The 20,605-nt window shown below is 37.9% G+C and overlaps 1 protein-coding gene across 1 annotated transcript in view; it reads right to left on the bottom strand.

Moving 5' to 3' along the window:
* LOC103259643 (histone-lysine N-methyltransferase SMYD3-like) overlaps positions 1 to 20,605 on the bottom strand; it is a 250,483-nt gene that overhangs the window by 9,286 nt on the left and 220,592 nt on the right. Inside the window, exon 7 of the mRNA XM_021711939.1 lies at positions 3,011 to 3,119. Coding sequence (XP_021567614.1) covers positions 3,011 to 3,119 — 109 coding nt within the window. The remainder of the gene's footprint in view (positions 1 to 3,010; positions 3,120 to 20,605) is intronic.

The following is a 20,605-nucleotide window of genomic DNA, read 5'->3' as shown; positions in this document are numbered from 1 at the left end:
CATAATTGTTCAAAAGGGGAACTACCACGTGATCCCAAACTATAAACATAAGTACTAAAGGGACCAGTTAATGGGAGAGCAATCAGAACAAGAGTTCCTATAACAATAATCGTCTCAAAACACTTCAGATTGGCAAGCGCATTCTCACACATTGCCTCATTTACCTCTCAGAACAACTCTATGGAACAGGTATTAGCTTCATTTTAAAATAAAATTATATTCAGAGAGGTTAAGTGACTTCAAGTCACAAAACGAGTAAATGATGGGACTGGAACCTGAGCCTACTAGCTCTAAATCTGAGTCCTCTTTGTACTACACACCACCAAAGGTGCACATTGGCTCTTTGGTTGATAATCAGAGACACTCTGTGGCAAGAGACTCAGTGATTGTTCTTGACTAAAATAACAAGTTTGGGGTAAGGCCATGATTTAACCCCAGGCCTCATGACAGACATTCCAATGCTGCTCCCAGAGTATCTTTCATTTAGCATTGATTAGGGTCCTTTCTTATGCCTATCTGTGGTACAGAGAGCACAATCTAAGAGGGGATGCTAGCATGATTACCAAGAGAAGTTTCTGGAATAGGTGAGGCAATCTTACAAAGAGGGTGTGAGGACAACAGAGAACAGAACTGGGCATGAGGGGTGTAAAAAGACAATAAGAAGGTCATCAGAAGGGCTGGCAATGGCCAGCACCAGCAACCCAGGCCGCATGATCCTGTAAATACATACTTATATGTCTGTCTGGGTTTGCTCAGGCATGTCCTTGCTGCTGAGGGTAACAGAGGTCTCTTTCAAGAGTTCTGTATGCAATGCCAATGACTAAAGCCTTACATGAAGAACAGAGGGGATCTAAATCTCTGATTTCACTGCCACATTTTCCTCTGAGTTGGCATCAGAATTTCTACACACTGAGTCTTACTAGAGAGCTTCATCTATTTAACTGGGCCAGTCCAGAGGAAAAGAACAGAGCCTTGGATTCTAGCCTGGATTTAATGACTAGTTCACATGTCTGCCTCCTCCATTAAATTGTAAGGACAATACTGAGTGTCTTATTCACAGTAATAGGAAGCATTTAATCAACATGTGCTGAATTGCATTAAACAAATCACACCTGGCTCTGCCTCAGTGTGATTTTAAATGGGCTCCTGCATGTCTCCAAGCCTTAGCTCCTTCATTCTTCAAGTATAGATGAAAATGCCTACCCCACTGACGTCATATTGCCGTCATCTGTCATGAGGACCAAGCATGACCATGTATGCATGTGCAGTATTAACAGTTTCTTTTCCCATATAAACATAAAGATCTAATTTGATCACTTATGAACTTGCAGGTGACCTTGGATTGAATACATCACATACTTGGAAAATTTCATCTACACTATTATTATTATTTGTCAAAAATTTCTCAGGGTAGATGCTCATTAAGTATTTTCTGCCCCTAGCTGATCTAACTGGCTGACAAGTGCTAGCCAGACCAGAAAAGGCAGGTTCCCTCTGAAACTCGGTGTTCTCCTCCGCTCTGGGTAAAGATATCAGACAAGGTAAAAAAAAAGAACAGGAAGAGCTAAATGCCTTCAGGAAATCTCAGTGTTCTTCCTGTTTACTGTGTTCTGTTTTCAGTCAGAGATCAGGAAAAGGCAACATGGCTAGCATTCAAAAAAATTTGCATCAGGGAATCATATTTTTAAGAATTCTTCAGGTATCTGTCACTTCTCTTTGGTCTAAATGTGGATGGCTGCCCATGTTATACGATCAGTCAGCCCATGGAGATTCCCTGAGCAACCCTGATGCAGGGTTCCAAACCTTCCACTGTAACTCTTCTGTACACAAGGTCATTGTGGCCCAGAGACCCTGTTAAAGTATCAAATGCTTCCTGTGAAACCCCACACAGCAGGTCTCTGTATGACCATCAGCACCTGGACCAGAAGAGCATGTGAGCTCTCCTTTGGAGGGCTGAGGGCTGTGGACTGCGCAGAAGGAGCTCTGCCGGGCTGGGAAGGCCAGGATAGCAGAGAGTCCTGTGCCCCTCTGGGCAGAGGAGGCTCCCTGAGAGGGTGACAGTAAGCATCAATCTTTAACAAGGTATTCCAGCAATGACCCAGTTCTCCCAATTAGTTTCCTGAGACTTACTGCCCGGATTGTACCGACTGATCTTCTCCTCCATCCTTGCCTTCTTCCTCCCTCCCCCAATGACAAATACTTCTGAGTTTCAGGTCCCTTCCATGGCACTGAGCTGGTTACGCAGATAACCACAAAGACCTCACAGTCTTCTGGGACAGGGGTGGTGGGGCCATCAGGAATGCCTATTACAATGTGGGAAGTGCTGTATTGGCAGGGTGAACAAAGAGTTGTGGAGGAACAAGGAGAAAACAACACACTGGAGTTGGCCTTAAAGAACTAATAGAGTGTTGCCAGGCCCAGAGTATGGTGATGGAAGGGCATGTAAGGCTGAAGAAATAGTTTTGTAAGGACCTAGGAGTGAGCAGCTCAGGGTAATGGTGGGTAATGGTGAGCAGCACAGTGGTCACAGTGTGAAAAGATGGAAGGAGAGGGGGAGAGGGGAGGGGAAGCTGCAAAGGTAAATGGCAGACAGATGGACAAGGGCCTTGCCTGCTATGCAAAAAACATGGACTGTGTTCTGTGAGCAGTGAGTAGGAAGCATGGAGAAGGGCAGCTTATGGAGAGGGCAGAGGGGCAGTGGTGTTCTCAGGCACGTTTGCACCAGGTTGCAAGAGGGATTGTTAAAACTATCATGATTTTTACTAGAAAGGTGATTTTACATTGGTAGTTTAAAATCAACCAAGGTAGGCATGTTTGCACCATAGAAACAGGCAAATGTCATAAATCTGGTTTCTCCCCGAGTGGTTGTTAAACATTTACCAGCATATATTGGCCAGATGACTATGTGTGCACACATGTGCAGAGTTGCTAAAAATCACAAAGAAGCAGTCCAGCAACAGCCATAAAAAGGTATACCTGGCAGAACTACATGAGATCTTGGCACACTCACCAGTCTTAGATTCTTCATTGCTTGGGGAAACATGCCTTGATGTAACTGCAGTTTGCCAACTTTCATTACTTGCACACCTCTGACAGGATGGCTTCCTGGGAAAAAAATCCTAGAAGAAACCAAAATGGCAAACAGTGTCAGCAGCTCTCACCTTCACAGTCAGCATTTCATCAGAAGACTATGAAAGTGGGAGCAAACACTGGGTGTGAACGTTAACTAGCTACTAAAAGGAAATTAGCTTCACAATCCAGGAGACTGCAACATTGACGGGAATTCATACATTATAGGTCTCCGGCTCCTTTTAATGCCTTTTGCATCAGGGGGAAAAAATGACAGGACTATAAAGCCTCTCTAATAAATACTAAAGAAAAGAAGCAGAAGTTTGGGTCTCTGTATTTATATTTAAGAGTGGTCGTGTGGGAGACCCGGTGCTAATCCTATCCTCCATCCTCTTCCATGAAGCTCCAGCACTAGCACAGCCCTGGAACAGAAGACTGTTTCTCAATATAAATTTGTTGAATAAATGAATGAAAGTTTTCATGATCCCCCAACTAAATATTATCATGACCCCCCACCTTAACAGCAAAGACCTTTGACCAAATCTCAGTTGCAGAGTGCATCATAGTCCATTTTTCTTATAAACACTGTATCTGTTTTATCATCACATTGGATTATAATGCTTTTTATCAGGGCATCCCGTCTATATATATAACAGAATAGAATAGGGTGTTATAGTGGACCAAAGAAAGAACACTTATGGATGTGTTTCAGACCCCATGAAGAGCTACGTTACTTCAATTTAGTTCAACAAGAATTTATTCTATTGGATTCAGCACAATGTGTGTAGTTTGGTCTCTTCTGTCCCTCCCAACCTCCTATTCTTAGAGAGTATTGATCTCTTGCTGTACATGCAGGACTGTATCTGGGGCTGGGGGAAATACCAAACTCTCTCTTTCTATACACACATGCACACACACAGTTTGTATGAACTTCTCCCTCAAGACCCAACCATCCCATTAGACCCAAGGCAAAAATTCATACAAGAGTTAAAATAGCATTACAAGACAAAGCATAATTTAATGCCCAAATCAGGTGTACCTTAGTATAAGCTAGATGTTCAGTCCAAGTTTGTTTAGTTGAACTGAGAAAATAATATAGGAGTTATGCAGACAGAAAGGTGACTGATGGTTGTTTGGATAGGGGACAGTTCCTGGAGGAGGGAAATTTGCCTCAAACTGGCTCCTGAGGATTTGGAAAGGCTTGGCAGGGTGGGGAGAAGGGAAGTGCACCCAAACTTTTAGAGAACACAAGTAAGGGTCCACTCTAAGTGCTGCTTCTCTAGAGATGAAGGTGTCTGCCCACAGATATCAAAAAAGATAATCCTGAAAGCCATCACTTACACAGGGCTTGCCATGTGCCAGGCACGGTCCTAAATGCTTTCCAAGTATGAACCCTGGAACCCATGCTTAAGTTCTACCATGTGACAGAGATAAGGTATTTTTTTGTACCAGGAGAGACATGTATATTCTCTGATAAGTGTGCACATACCTGCAAACCATTCCCTCTCCCTGAACCTCAACTATTCTCATGAAATGTGATATAGAAACTTTTTTTAAAAAAAAAATTCATGCTCTGTAAAAAGTGGAAAGCAGTACATGAGAGGAAAGTATTTAAGACAATTGAAAACTGGTCATGCCTCTTTTTAAAGAACTGAGGGGGGCAAAGGGAAAAAACAAAGGAGACACCTGGGTCCTAGATTTTTCTTCATCTCTTGAGTATGCCAAGAGGTCAATCACTCCACCTTTCGCACCTTACAAAATGAACATCATTATCTACTTGTATAGAAAGATTTCAAGATCCCCAGACAAAAGGCTTAAGTGCAAGATGCCATTATCAGACGGTAACTGTCCCAGATACTTTTCTTGAAAAGCACACCTGGATTCGAGATTTCATATTATTGCTATGAATGTAGCATAATTAAATTTAAAGGCCAAAAAGTAATTTTATACTAATAATCACTCTACTAAGTGGATGTCTGTCATGTCAGTTAGCAGAAAGAAAGAAAATCTTCAGTTTTATGATGGCAGAGAAAGTGGTGCATATTTATTCTGTGACAGGTACCTGCCCAGGTCACTTAAAAATATTTTCCAAATGAAGTAGAGTTAAATAAGGAGAGGATAAGGAGGAAGTGTCTGTGAGAAGGGACTTCCACATAAATATTAATATTTACGAAGCAGTCTCAGAGCTCTGGCAGGGGTGTTGATTGTGGGCCTGGTTTGTTTCTGCAGACCTCCTAGCTGACATATGGAATAAGAATCATGATTACTTGCTGGGATAGTACCCCAAAGAACACTGGGAAGCTCACTTCTGCTGGGAGAAGTTCTCCAATAAGGGTGCGGGCTTTCATCAATTTGACTGTGTGTGACAGTAATGAGGAGAGAAGGCCTGCAGGTAGTCTTCAATCACAAGGCTGTCAAAAATCAAGGCCAGGGTGAGAGCCCAAAATGAAGAAGGAATCAGGTGAGCCTGAGCATGTGAGGACTAAAACAGGAGTCTGAATGAGAAGGTGAGGGGAAGTTGGACCTACAAGATGCCGGGTTCTAGGCCTAAGGATCTGAAGAAATCCAAAGCAAGTCCCAGCTTTTCATGAACATACAGTTTGCAGTCGAGACAAATTAAATCATGATGCAGAGAGGAGTGTGAGACCCACCAGACCATGGCACAGACAGTGGGTGCTCTGGGAGCAGCCAGGATGTCAATGATCAGGAGAGCAGTGGATTTTGAGCTGGTTTAGACTGGAGGAGATGATAGGATCCTGGGACTAGTATATAGGGCATGGCAAGAGGCTGGTTGCTCTGGTACAGGAGACTGAACGTGAAGAGCCAGTGAGCACACTGCTCTGGCCAACAAAGGAGAAGGGTGGAAGAGGAGGTGCATCTGACTCCAGACTGCACAGAGGCATGAATGCAAAGCTAGGGAGTACGGACCTCCCCTTGTTGTCAGTGAGGCACTACTGAAGGGCACTGAGAGTATTTCATCAGAATAGGAAAGAAAGACAATTGGAAAAGAGACCCTAAAGGCAAAAAGACTTGAAGTGAATGGTGGCAACAGAACAGAAAATAGGCTGGGCTTGGTGACTCAGCCTGTAATCCCAGCACTTTGGGAGGCCGAGGTGAGTGGAATACCTGAGCTGGCGGGTTCAAGACCACCCTGGACAACTTGGCGAGACATCATCTCTACAATAAATAAAAAATTAGCTGGGCATGGTAGCTCACGCCTGTAGTTCGGGCTCCTTGGAAGGCTGAGGCAGAAGGATTGCAAGAGTCCAGCAGATCGACGCTGGGATGGATGGCTGTGAGTGTGCCACTGCACTCCAGCCTAGGTGACAGAGTGAGACTCCAACTCAAAAAAAAAAGAAAAAAAAAAAAAGAACAGAAAATAAGGACTTGATTAAAAAAAAAAAAGTTTTACAGTGGAATCATAGCTGACTCCAAGATTCAAAAATAGAAATGCTTCCACAAAAACATATAAGCAAAACTAAATAACAACAAAATCATTCAGTAAGGCATTCTACTTGCTTGGGTGTTATACATTTTCTTTTCTTAGGTATAATGCCAGCAATTGCATGCTTCAGAATGCTGGGCCTAGCACAGAAAAATTGCTTTGGTATTTTTACAGTGAGTAAGTGCACAGACAAAATTAGTTTAAACAAGCAGAGGAAAGAAGGAAGTGCATGTACTAGCTTTAACCCACAAGTTCCAAAATCTTCCTGCTATATTTTACAAAGAGGTTGAAAGTCAGGGAACTGGAATGTCTCAAGTCAAAAGGACACAGAGAAGAAATACCTGATGGCAGGACCTCTGTTGGTCTTGCTAAGGTTTTTCTACATGATGCAATTACCAATCATGTTGCTTTGTTACAGGCAGCAGCTTTGGCATTTACAGTAGGAAGAAGCACTTATTGTTCAGGACTATTGCTATAGTTTGAATGTGTCCCCTAAAATTTAAGTGTTGAAATGTAATGGTCAATGTGGTGGTATTAAGAGGCAAGGCTTTTAGGGGGTGATTAGGTCATGAGGGTTCCTCCCTTTGTGAATTGGTTTAAAGTCCTTATTAAAGAAATTTCATACAGCCTTCAGTTGCTTGACTTCTGAGGATGTAGCAACAAGGTGCCATTTTGGAAACAGCCCTCACCAGACAGCTTGATGGCACTTTGATCTTGGACTTAAAGGCTTGGACTTTCTTGCTTGCAGAACTGGGAGAAAATAAATTTCTGTTCTTTATAAATTACCCAGTCTGTGGTATTTTGGTATAGCAACACATACAGAGTAATACAACTTAAAAAAACTGACACAAAACACATTACTGAACCTAAAAGGGGAGCTTAATGTGCCTGTTTAAACTGTATTCCAGTATAACTGACTAGCTCCAGTTGTATGAATTTTAGCTGATAACTGTAGAATCATGATGGAATCATAAAAATCATCATTTTGCAACCCCTGAAAAAATAACTGATTCAGGGTAAAAGTATAACTTGATGAAAACATTAGATTAAAGGATAATAAAGAATTGTATAGTAGATGGATTAGGTTGTTACCATCTGAATCCACTGATCAATCTTAGCCTCACTAAAGTGGGATAACTAGACATTAAGTGCCACCTGATACAGTAGGAATATTCTGTACTACCTATAAACTACCCTTGCCAAACAAAACTACGCACACACACAAATAGTGATACTGGAACAAGTAAAAGCAGTAAGCTGAATCTAGGATATGAGAAATTCTACAGACCTTGACCCAGGATCTTCAATGGGTCAATGGCATGAAAAGAAAACAATGGTTGAAGAATTAGAGTAGGAGAATATTCTAGATTAAAAGAGGGTTAAGAGCTATAACAACCAAATGTAATATGTAGACCTTGTGGATCCTAACTCCAACACAGCAACTGTAAAGAGATATTCCTGAGACAAGCAAGAAAATCTGAACATGAAATGGCATGTGGATACATAAGAAAAAATTCCCACATTTTTCAGATACAACCCAAAATAAATGATATAATGTCTGAGATTTGATTTAAATATAGTCAGCCCTCTATATCCACAGGACATTGGTTACAGGACTCCTGCCAATACCAAAATCCACAGATGCTCGAGTCTCCTACATTCAGCGCTCAGTATCCCTGGGTTATATATCTCTAGGTTTAGCCAACTACAGACCAAAAACACAGTTGGTCCTGCGTATCCATGTATTCTGAATTCTCAAATTCAACAAACCATAGATCATTCAAAGCATAACATGTGAATACAGAGAATCGATTGCATCTTCAGTAGAATTTCTGCTTCCATCAATGATGTATTAGCTTATATCAGACTTACGTCCTGCTAAAAACAAGAAAATATAGACAAAACATTTTTTAAAGTATGCTTGAAAGTATCAAAGAACCATCAAGGCAGTAGGATCTTGAAGAGTCAAGATCATGGAAAGAATGAAAGTTCAGGAAGTTGAGCCTTAAATTCATTGCCACTTTTCCTACCGATGATTTGAAAGTAGAGACAGAGAGGCTAACCAGCTAAGAAATGGTTTTGGCAGTCTTATAGGTAAGGAGACATAGAAATTGGTGTTCAAGGTTCAACAATGATAAGAAAGAGCTTTAGTAAAGATCTCTGGCTTTAAAATGTAATTCCCAAAGAATTATAATCAATCTAGGGATAGCATAGGAAGCTGGAGAAAGACCAGCTATCACAAGAATCACTTCAAGCCCTGATAAGATTAAGATAAACTCCATTCTGACTGTTAGAGGCAAAGGTAAACATCTCTGAAGGAGATATCATCCCCAGACTCTGTAATTATCTCTTCAATCTATATAATGTTCTATATTCAGTAAAATTATAACCAAGCATACAAAAAGACAAGAACTGTCTGAAAACCAAGAGAATAACACAAACAATGAAACAGACCTACAGGTATTAAAATATTGAAGTTCTCTTACACAGATTTTAAAACAACTAATAAATATGTTTGAGAACTTAAATAATAGCAAAGAATTTTAAGAGAAAATCAGGAATTACATTTAAAAAACCAATGTAAATTTTAGAACTGAAAAATAAAAAACTAAAATTAAGAACTTGATAGCTTAATATCAGATTAGTCACAGCTGAGGAAAGAACTGGTGAACTGGAAGGTAGATAAAATGAATACAGCCATTATAAAACATGTAGAGACAATGGAATACTTAATAAACAGGGACATGGGTCTCATATATTGACTAGAATCTCAAATGAGAGAAGGGAGATAATGGAACTGAAGACATATATGAAGCCATAATGGTCAAACATTTTTAATATTAATAAATGATAGCAAGTCACAAATTCAGAACTGTATAAAGAATAAAATAATTCCAGTTTGTGACCAGCCTGGGCAACATAGTAAGACCCTCTCTCAACAATAACAACAATAACAATTAGCTGGACATGGTAGCATGTGCCTATAGTCCCAGCTACTTGGAAGGCTGAGGTTGGAGGATCACCTGAGTCCAGGAAGTTGGGTTGTGGTGAGCTGTGATCATGCCACTGAACTCCAGCCTGAGTGACAGAGTGAGAATCTGACTTTAAAAAAACAAAAAATTCACAAACATAAAAAGGAGAAAGGTACAAGATAAAATGAGTGTTACAAAAGCTTGATAACTATTGAAGCTGGATGATAGATATAGGAATGAGTCATTATATTACTCTATTTTTGTCATGTTTGAAAATTTTCATAGTTAAACAGGGCATTGGATTTTACTTTTTCACCTTTAGAAATAAGGGACTTTGGTAGACAACTGCCTCAAGTTTTAAAAGATTTGTAATTTTACTGAATTCTGAGCTTATATAAAAATAAAATGATACACAAAATGAACAGTGTATAACAGTCTTCCATACTGTTTCAAAACATCTGACAGACATTGACTTGATAGCTAGGATAACAGCAGAAGCACCAGCAGCTCACATTCAACATTAAAGGGCTTTGCTTTGGGTCTTAAATCAACTGTAGAAATTCAGTGCCATACACCATGAGTGAATGGGACAAGGAAGCATGAAATGGCACACAGAAACATCTGATGTTGCGTTTAATTTAAAGCAACTGTTGTGTGGAAATTATTTATGCCTTAGTGGTATAGTAGCTTTATTTATTTATAATATATTTATAATTTATATATTATAAATGCATTTATAATACATTTTTGTTGTTATTAGTTAAAAAAAAATTAAAATCAGGAAACAAAACCAAAGAAAGAAAAGGCAGACGATACTGTCAAGAAGCCATCTCAGAATAAAGAGAACGATTTCTTACCATGACCTTAATTAACCCAGGCAGTTACTCTGGAGAGGTGCTATTTCCCAAGTGGGTGATGAATCATTACTTCTCCAGCACCTCGACTGTTTGGCTTTGTTGGTGTTAGGGAGATCAGGCTATGAATTATCACTTGTTTCTGAAAAGCAAAGAACCTGGGTTCCAGCCCAGATTGAACCCTCAGCTCCTGCTTTTTCTATGATATGTGTTATTGGCCCCACATCACTGAGGAAGATAAAACTGCACCGCCCCCTGCTTCCACCTGTAAAAAAAATTCACAGTGTCACACATTATAACAGGATTTGATAACACTACAATGAGATTTTTGTCTCACTGCAATGAGACTTTTCTTGGGTGTCTTACCCCACAAAATGAGTAAGGAGAATGATTTCCATTCACACAAAAAATAAATTTCTATTTCTCTTCAATTTTTCTACCAAATAGGTCCTTCATTCCAAAGGCAGAGTTTTCTTACTCTTACAAATTTGACAATTAAGGCTACTTGTGCATGATCCATTATTAGAAAGTCTCTCTAGTCAGATTATAAAAACAAAATAGATTTTTCATTATTTTAAAAGTCCATATAATTCAGGCTTAGGAGCACAGAGGATGGGCGGAAGAAGTAGAGTAGGCAAATTAGAATAAAGGAGACACAAAATTTGGGTTCTAGATCTGGCTCTCCCAAATACGTAGTTGAGTGACCATTTCACATCACAACTTGATGGCAAGTAAAGTGATTGGAGAATATTTGGAAATGTATACAACTACATATAAACACAAACTAGTATTAAGTCCCCAGAGCTAGTAAATGTGTGGTAATTAGCGGAATGTGCTGTTACATCCGTACTGAGATAAAACACTGAAGAAAAAAAAAAAAATCACCTGACTTTATTGCAAATTTTTAAAAAAAGCATAAGGATATCTAAATGGTTACTTTCTACAGGCAAACAACCCAGTTGAACCACCTGTATGTCTGCCTGTTTCTTTTTAAATGCAAGTTGAATGGGTAGCAACACAAAGCAAATTTTCATTACAAAAATTGTGTTTGTCCTGTACAGTCCACTTATCCTTACTATATGGGCAATAAAAAAAAAAACACCTCTAAAGTTCTGAGTGTATGCACTAAAGCCCTTAAAAGATGGTTAAATCATCCTGAGATCATTCCTCAAAAAAAAATTTGTCAAAATTTTAAAATCTATTTTCAGAAATTTTAAAATGTATTTGAATCTGTTAATTCAAATTTATAAAAACTGGTTTGTTTGTTTCTAGAAATATAGCAGGCTTGGTAGCCATACTGATTCTTTCATTGAAAATGATGTAAAATTCTAGTGACAATATTTTAAAAAGAAATAAGGTGCTGGTAAGATAGTAAGGAATTGTCAGGCCAAAATTTAAGTGAAGGGGGAGACCTAACAAATAAGTAGAATGGTGTAACTTCTGGTAAACTGGAGCCTCTGCCTTTACCTGCTTCTGGGGCTTGGGAACAGAAGAGCAAACCCAGTAACTGTAGGGCCTAATTAAGCCCATGATAGGGCCTAATAGGAAACCTTCCCTTTTTGGCAACTTACTTGGAATGGCAAGTAAGAGACAAATGCAGATTACAGAGGGAGGCAGATTACATTCAAAAGAGTCACAATATAGCTGACATGCAACTGCAATAGTGGAAACTGGAAGACAGTGAAATGATGTCTTCAACGCGCTGAGGAAAACTAATTCCTATTCTAGAATTCCATATCCTGAAAGACATCTTTCAAAAATGAGAATGAATAGCTAAAGGGTTCATAGTTTCCTTCTGATGATGAAAATGTTCTAAAATTGACTATGGTGATGGTTGCACATATATTTAAGTATACTGAAAACCACTAAAGTATATACTTTAAATGGATCAATTGCATGGCATATAAATTATTTCTCAATAAAACTGCTAAAAAAAAGATGAAGATGAAGTAATATCATCTTTAGACAAAGAAAAACGGAGAATTTGTCACCAGCAGATCTTCACAAAAGGAATCAAGATTCTGGGTAAAAGGAAAGTGATTCCAGATGCATGGTTAAGATAGAGAGGAAATGAAGAAGAAAGAGAGTGCTTAATATAGTTAAATCTATGAACACTGATAATTTTTTTAAATGTGTGTTAAAATATGGTAAACATTAAAATACACTATAATCACAGCATATATATTAGTAGGGAAGACAATAAGATTCAAATGTTCTAAGATTTTTCTATATTCATGAAGAGCACAAAGCAGTTACATGCATATTTTCTTTATAATTCTTTAAACAGTTTACCTATGACTTATATACCTTTCGTAATATATATTTAATAATAAAAAAGTCTTAAAAATGGATTTAACGTTCTGTTTTGATTTCTGGATACAAAGCCAGTGTGCAGAAAGCAGGTTAATAGATAATCTAGAGATTTAATGATCTCAAAGGCTGAGTGTTAAATCAGTAAGAAAGGAACATTGTAGTTTTAAAAAATTTACAAATCTTTCCCTTGTTTGTTAGAAAAAGATGAGAGTTACGAAAAATAAAAAATGAATTAAAAGCTACACAATTTGAAAATAGGTGAAATAAAGTTTGGCGTCAATAAGCTTACCAACTTGTGTTTATCTATGTCTCTAATGGCGTCTAATAACACTGCATGTACGTATTGTTGTTGACATATATTTCAGTAACGTTACTAGTACTTTTATTGAAATCAATCACTACAGATGCCAAGTACTCAGACCCTGTAAACCCTGAAGGTGTCTTAGGATGGGCTTCAGAGCACAGGTGTGGGGAGGTGATGCACTGTGGTGCTGGGAAGCAGAAATGTTCTCCTTTTTGTGGATTTTCAAAGAAAAAATGTATCTGTTGTGGCAGAGTAGCAGCACTGCTTAGATGCAGAATTATGGGAAAATGAGTCCATAGCAGAAATTAGTAAACTATGGCTTACAGGTCAAATCTCATCCACAGCATGTTTTTGTACATAACGGTTTAATGGGATATAACTATGCCCATTTCTTTATATGTTGTCTACAGTTGCTTTCATGCCACAATAGCAGAATTAAGTACGTGACTGTATGGCTTATAAAGCCTAAAATATTTACTACCTGGCTCTTTTCAGAAAAAGCTGCTGATACCTGGTCTATAGTTAAGGAGTTTCAAGAGGTAACAGGCTGGAGGATCCCTTACAGAAAAAAAAATCCTAATGGACATGTCTATAAGACAGATAAGAATGTCTTAGAAATGTGGCTGTCTAGTTGTCTCTGTCACTAACAAGAATAATGATAATTATAATAACAGCTGTTAATACAGTTAGAGCCTTTGTTACATATCAGGCACTGTTCTTAGGTCTTTGTTTTAGCTCAATTTATTCTCAAAACCGTAATATACAAGGAGATTCTGGTAATAACAATGCAAAGTAATTAGTGATTCTTCTCCACACAAAAAAGTATAAAACCAGACAAAACTGACAAAAGCAACCACTTTTAGAGGATCTGAAACTGATCGAAGGTAAATAACAACTTGAGAAGTGTTTTTTTTTTTTTTAAACAAATAGCTGTGTCTTAGGGTAAGAGAATCAGAATTCCTTGGTCTTCTTGCCTAAGGTTATTCCCATCCACCATTCCCACTGAGTGAGCCTTAGAAGGGATGAGACAAGTTCTCATCATGTGGGTATCTGGGAAATTTTATGTACACAAGGGAGACTCAAGAGAAACCGGCAAAAAGTAAAAGCCAAGGGAAATCTGAGAACTTGGAATGTACTTTCTCATACATAAATGACTAGCAGAGAGTGGAAGCTTTATAAGCTCAAGGTGTTCAAAGCAACATCTCTGCCCAAATCATTGGCTAACTACTAAGCTATGCAGACAAAAGAGGACCTCTAGGAAAGCATGCTAAAAACACAAAAAAGAAGAGAAAGAATAAAACGCTAAGCAAAGACAATATTGATAAGCAGCACTGCATACTCCACATTCTTCAGCTGAAGTCCAAGCAAGTTATAAAAACAACACAAAACAAAACGATCACCAAGAACATCTAGACTGTTACCTCTTGAAACTCCCCAGAACAAAACAATGCAGAATTACAATATAGTATTTAAAGTGTTCAATTTTCAACCAAAAGTCACCAGATATGCTATGATATGAAGAAAAGTGACTCCAAATAAATCCATATCTGATCCTCAAAACCTGGGAACATGTTACCTTACACGGCAAGATACACTATGCCAATGTGATTAAGGTTAGGGACTTTAAGAAAGACAGTTATCTTAAATTATCCAGGTAGACTCAATCTTATTGCACAAATCCTTAGAACCATTTCCAGTTGTAGTCAGAAAAATATATGTGATGATAGAAGAAGGGTAAGAGAGATGCTACCATTGCTGGTTTTGAAGATGCAGGAATGAACCATGAGATAAGGAATGTGAACAGCCTCTCAAAGTTGAAAAAGTCAAGAAAAGCTACTCCTAGGAAAAGAGATTCTCCCACAGAACTTCCAGAAGTAACACAGTCATACTGACATCTTAGTTTTAGCCCCCAAGAACCATGCCAGACTTTGGACTACCACAACTGTAGGATAATAAATTTTGTTGTTTTAAGCCATTAAGTTTGTGGTGATTTGTTATAGCAGTCATGGAAAACTTACACACATGTTAAAAAAAAAAACCAAACAAACAAACCAGGAAAGTAGAAACCATACTTGTGTGTGTGTGTTGGCGGGGAGGACAACTATCAATAGAAATCGACTCTGGGCCAGGTGCAGTCGCTCACGCCTGTAATTCCAACACTTTGGGAGGCTGAGGGAGGAGAACTGCTTGAGCCCAGGAGTTCAAATCCAGCATAGAAAACATAATGAGACCTCATCTCTACAAAAAAAAATCAAAAAGTTAGCTGGGAGGTGTGATGCATGCCTGTAATTCCAGCTACTTGAGAGGCTAAAGCAGAAAGATTGCCCGAGTTCAAGAGGTCAAGGCTGTGGTGAGCTGTGATTGTGCCACTGCACTCCAGCCTGGGCAACAGAGAAAAACCCCTGACTCAAAAAATAAAAAATAAATTAAAAAAAGAAGAAGAAGAAGAAGAAAGGACAAAAAATTGACTCTGAGTGGGCCCAGATATTTGATTTAGAAGACAAAATCTGTAGTAGCTATTATAAATATGTTAAAGTGTAAGTTAAAGTATATTTAAATAATTAAAGGAAAATAGTTAAAAAAAAAAAAAGGTGGGTGGGAGAATGGAGAAATGAAAACTATAAAAAGAACCAAGTAAAATCTCTAGAGTGGAAATTTAAAAATCACTAGATTCAACAGCAGATTTGATATGGCAGGAGAAAGAATCAGTAAACTGAAAGATAGATAAATAGAAATCATCAAATATGCAGAACAGAGAGTATGTATGTATAATGGTCGTCCTGGAAGAAGAAAAGAGATAAGAAGGCTGGAAAATATATTTAAAGAAATAATGTCCAAAACCTTCCTAAACTTAATAGTAACAACAACATTAACCTATAGATTCAAAAAGCCCGATGATTTTCAAGTAAAATAAATCTTATCTAGACACATCAGTCAAACTGCTGAAACAGCCAAAGAAAGAGTCTTGAAAGCAGCAAGAGAAAAGCAACTCATCAAATATAGGAAATCAGCTGACTTTTTAAAAATCTGAAACAATGGAGGCAGTGGACAGGGTAACGATACTGTTAAAGTGCTGAAAAAAAAAACTGTCAACCAAAAAAAAAAAATCCATATGGAGAGAAACTATCCTTCAAAAGTGAAGGTGAATACAGTAAAAATGCTAATTCTCTTCAAATTGATTAAGTGAAATTGTAAAAAAAAATCCAAGCATGATATTTGGAGAGACAAACTAGTTCTAAAACTTACATGAAAAGTCAAAGAAATCAGAATAGTCTAAACTATTTTGAAAAAGAATAAAATTGAAGAAGTCATACAACCTTTTATTAAGAATTACTACAGAGCTATACTATTCCACCCAATGTTGTACTGGCAAAGAGATAGACACAAAATAAATGGAACTCAATAGAAATTCAAGAAATAGATCCATACGAATATAACCTATTGATTTTTGATAAAGGCATAAGGACAAAATGGAATAAGGGTAGTATTTTCAACCATCCTCAACAACACTTGCTACTCTCTTTTTTTAAAAATTACAGCCATTCTAGTGGGTATGAAGTGGTATCTCATTGTGGTTTTGATTTGCATTCCCTGATGGCTAATGATGTTGAGCATCTTTCCATGGGCTTATTAGCCATTTGTATACCTTCTCTGAAAAAAATGCCTAGTTTAGTCTAGGAAGAAAAATGAACTTCAACCTGAACTCATACCAGAAACCATGAACTCGAATAGATCACTGATCTAAATGTAAACTTACAAAGTTCTCAGAAGACACAGAAGAAAATCTTTATGACCTTGAATTAGGCAAGAGTTCTTATACATAAACACCAAAAATATGATTCATAAAATAACTGACAAATTACATTTCATTAAAATTAAAAGTATTTGCTCTATACAAAATATTATTAAGAAAATGAAAAGACAACCTTCAGACTGGGAGACACTATCTGCAAAATACATGTCTGATAGAAGACTTGTATCCAAAATATAGAAAGAATTCTTACATCTCAATAAGAGAGACAGAGAGCAAGAACGAAAGGGGAAAATTGGAAAGAAACTTGAATAGACATTTCTACAAAGAAAATATATGAATGTCAAATAAATATATGAAAAGAAATGACCAACATCATTAGATGCTAGGAACATGTTTGGGACATGGGCATGGGGTTGGAGGTGACTGCTGTTATATATGAGGTTTATTTTTGGGTGATTAAAATGTTCTGGAATTATTAATAGATAGTGTTGATGGTTGCACAACTTTGTAAATATGCTAAAAACCACTGAAATGTGCACTTTAAAAGGGGGAACTCTATGGTATATGAATTATATCTCAGTTTTTAATTAAAGATTACACATTATGCCCCTAAATTCTACTACCAGGAATCTATCTACTTATGAAAAATGAAAATAAGGGTTCACATAAGAACTTGTATGGGAATGTTAATAGCAGCATTATTTATAATAGCCAAGAAAAGTGGCAATAACCTAAATAATCAATTGATGCACAAATAAATAAAATGTAGCATATCCTTACAATGTGATACTATTGCAATAAAAAAGAACAAAATACTGATACATGTCACAACATTAATAAACCTCAGAAATATTATGCTGAGTAAAAGAAACCGTTAAATACGACTACATATTGTATGATTCCATTTATATGAATATCTAGAAAAAGTAAAATTATAGAGAGAGAATAAGGAAGTATATGGTTACCTGGAGCTGGATATGGGAATATAAATCGACAGCAAACAGGACTAAAGGAACCTTTGGAGGTACTAGAAATATTCTAAAAGTGGATTATGGTGCTATTTGCACAGCTGTAAAAAATTTTAAAGCTCATAGAACTGTACAATTGGAATTGGTTGAATTTTATGATATGTAAATTATACTTAAATAAAGCTGTTAAAAAATTGAACAACCTTATCATACAGGTAATATTATCTCCACCATTCTAGCAATCAGGAAACTAAAGCATAGGCAGCTTAAGTAACTTGCTAGAAAATGGCAGAGCTACTATTTGATGTCAGGCAAAATGACTACAGAGTTCTTAATCACTAAATCAAACCCAGTGTTATTTGCTAACTACAAAGTACAGTACTGGATTGAAAAAATCCAGCCTCCGTTCAACAGCAAAACAGCTATCATACACTGAGGACCTTTTATATATATACGCCTGACCCTGTGCAAGGAGCCCTATTTTCATTCTCTTATTAACACATCGATTTGCAGGGTAGCTGCTATTATTCCTATTTTATAAATTAGGAAACTGAGGCACAGAAATTTTAATAATTTGTTTAAGATAACATAGCTGGTTGGACTTGGTGGCTCAGCCGGTAATCCCAGCACTTTGGGAGGCCGAGGCAAGTGGACTGCCTGAGCCCATGGGTTTAAGACCAGCCCGGGCAACTTGGTGAGACTTCATCTCTACAAAAAATAAAAAAAACAGCTGGGCATGATGGTGCACACCTGTAGTTCTGGCTCCTTGGAAGGCTGAGGTGAAAGGATCGCCAGAGCCCAGCAGGTTGATGCTTGGGTGGCTGTCAGTGTGCCACTGCACTCCAGACTGGGCAACAAAGTGAGACTCCAATGCAAAAAAAAAAAAGATAACAAAGTCAACATATAGCTTGGCTGGAATTTAAACCAGTGGTTGTTTGACCCCAAAATATTTACATAGAATCCCAATTTCTCATAAAAATGGATTCTTCTTTTAAACATGACATTTCCTCACAGGATAAAAGCTGGTCTTTTTACCTTAAAAATGTATAATTTCACTTTATTATTATTATTATTATTATTATTATGTTACATCTTTAATTATAAAGATGTGGGGTACAATTCAGGGTTAGGTATACAAACGCTGATTGTGCAGGTACCCTTGTTGATGAGGTATGCCCCTCCTTCCCCTAATAATTGCCCTCAATTGCCAATCCCACCCCCCTTCCCTGACAGTCTCCCACTACTGCCAGTCCCTTTCTTATAGTATTATAATTGTTCAAGGTCCACTTATAAGTGAGAACATATGGTACTCTGTTCTTTGTTTCTGTGATAGATCACTGAGTATAATTGACTCTAAATCCATCCAAGTTGCTGCAAAGTCCATATGTTTGTCTTTCTTTATGGCTGCATAATATTCCATTGTGTATATGTACATTTTTTTTAATCCAACCCAGCTTGATGGGCAACATGGTTGGTTCCATGTTTTTGCTATTGTGAACAGAGTTGCAACAAACATATGTGTCCAAGTATCTTTTGTGTAGAATGATTTGAGTTCCTCTGGGTATATTCCCAATAGGGGAGTTGTTAGGTCGTATGGAAGGTTAATTTCTAGTTCTTTCAGAAATCGCCACATTGTCTTCCAGAGAGGTTGCACTAGTTTGCATTCCCACCAGTAGTGTAGAAGCGTTTCTTTTTCTCCACATCCTCACCAGCATCTGTTGTTGTTTGTTTTATTAATGATGGTCATTCTTACTGGGGGTTAGGTGGTATCGCAGTGTGGTTTTGATTTGCATTTCTTTGACGATGAGTGAGGCTGAGCACTTTCTCATGTGTCTGTTGGCTGACTGTATATCTTCTTTTGAGAAGTGTCTATTCATGTCTTTTGCCCATTTTTTTTTAACATATTTTTTATTTTAAAATTGTGAGGTACAGTTAAGGGTTAGGTATACAAATATGCATTGTACAGGTACCCTTGTTGATGAGGTGTTGCCCACTTTTTAATGGGGTTGTTTGGTTTTTTCCTTTCAGCATGTTTGAGTTTCTTGTAGATCCTAAATGTTAGGCCTTTGTCAGATTGTATAATTTTAAATAGTTACAAGTATGTGATTTTTAGTGGTCTCTCCCAAATTCTATAGTGCCTATTAAAGAAAATGTATCTTTCCTTTTTTTTTTTTTAAGTTAGTCTCACTCTGTCACCCAGACTGGAGTGCAGTGGCCGCTCCCGGCCACCGTAGCCTTGACCTGCTGGGCTCTGGCAATCCTTCCGCCTCAGCCTTCCAAGTAGCTGGAACTACAGGCATGCGCTACCACGCCTGGCTGATTTTTGATTTATTGTAGAGATGAGATCTCGCCAAGTTGCCCAGGCAGGTCTCAAACCCGCAGGCTCAGGCAATCCACTTGCCTCAGTCTCCCAAAGTGCGGGATTACAGGCTGAGCCACCGAGCCCGGCTGGGTTTAACTTGATGGCCTTGAGAAACCTCTAACAAGGTTTCTTTGTTTTCTTTTCTTTTCTGCAAGTATAATTAATAGTCTATTTGCTGTTTTGACAATTTAAAGCAGGGACTATAACTGCCTGTGACAAAATCAGTAATAACTCTGGGTACTCATAGACAAAATAGCATCTGACAAGTTACCTCCAATACAACACTCCAATTATTAAAATTCCTATCAAGATACAAAAACACATTTAGGTAATTGCCAGGGGAGGAAAGGGTGGGATTGGCAGTAATAGGAAACTGCGGGGGGGGGGGCACGCCTCATCAACAAGGGTACCTGCATAATGAACATTTATATACCTAACCCTGAATTGTACCCTACATCTTTAAAATAAAAAATTTAAAAAGTAAGTTTTAAAAATTAAAATTACAATGTAAAAACCTTAAAACTAGGACCAATGCCATAGTCTAGGAGGTCTTCTGAGCCATAA

Source organism: Carlito syrichta, unplaced genomic scaffold (genome assembly GCF_000164805.1).
Source record: "Carlito syrichta isolate Samal-C Ts95f unplaced genomic scaffold, Tarsius_syrichta-2.0.1 Scaffold302938, whole genome shotgun sequence".
NCBI lineage: Eukaryota > Metazoa > Chordata > Mammalia > Primates > Tarsiidae > Carlito > Carlito syrichta.
The sequence above is the reverse complement of the archived record's forward strand: the minus strand, read 5'-3'. Positions and strand labels throughout refer to the sequence as shown.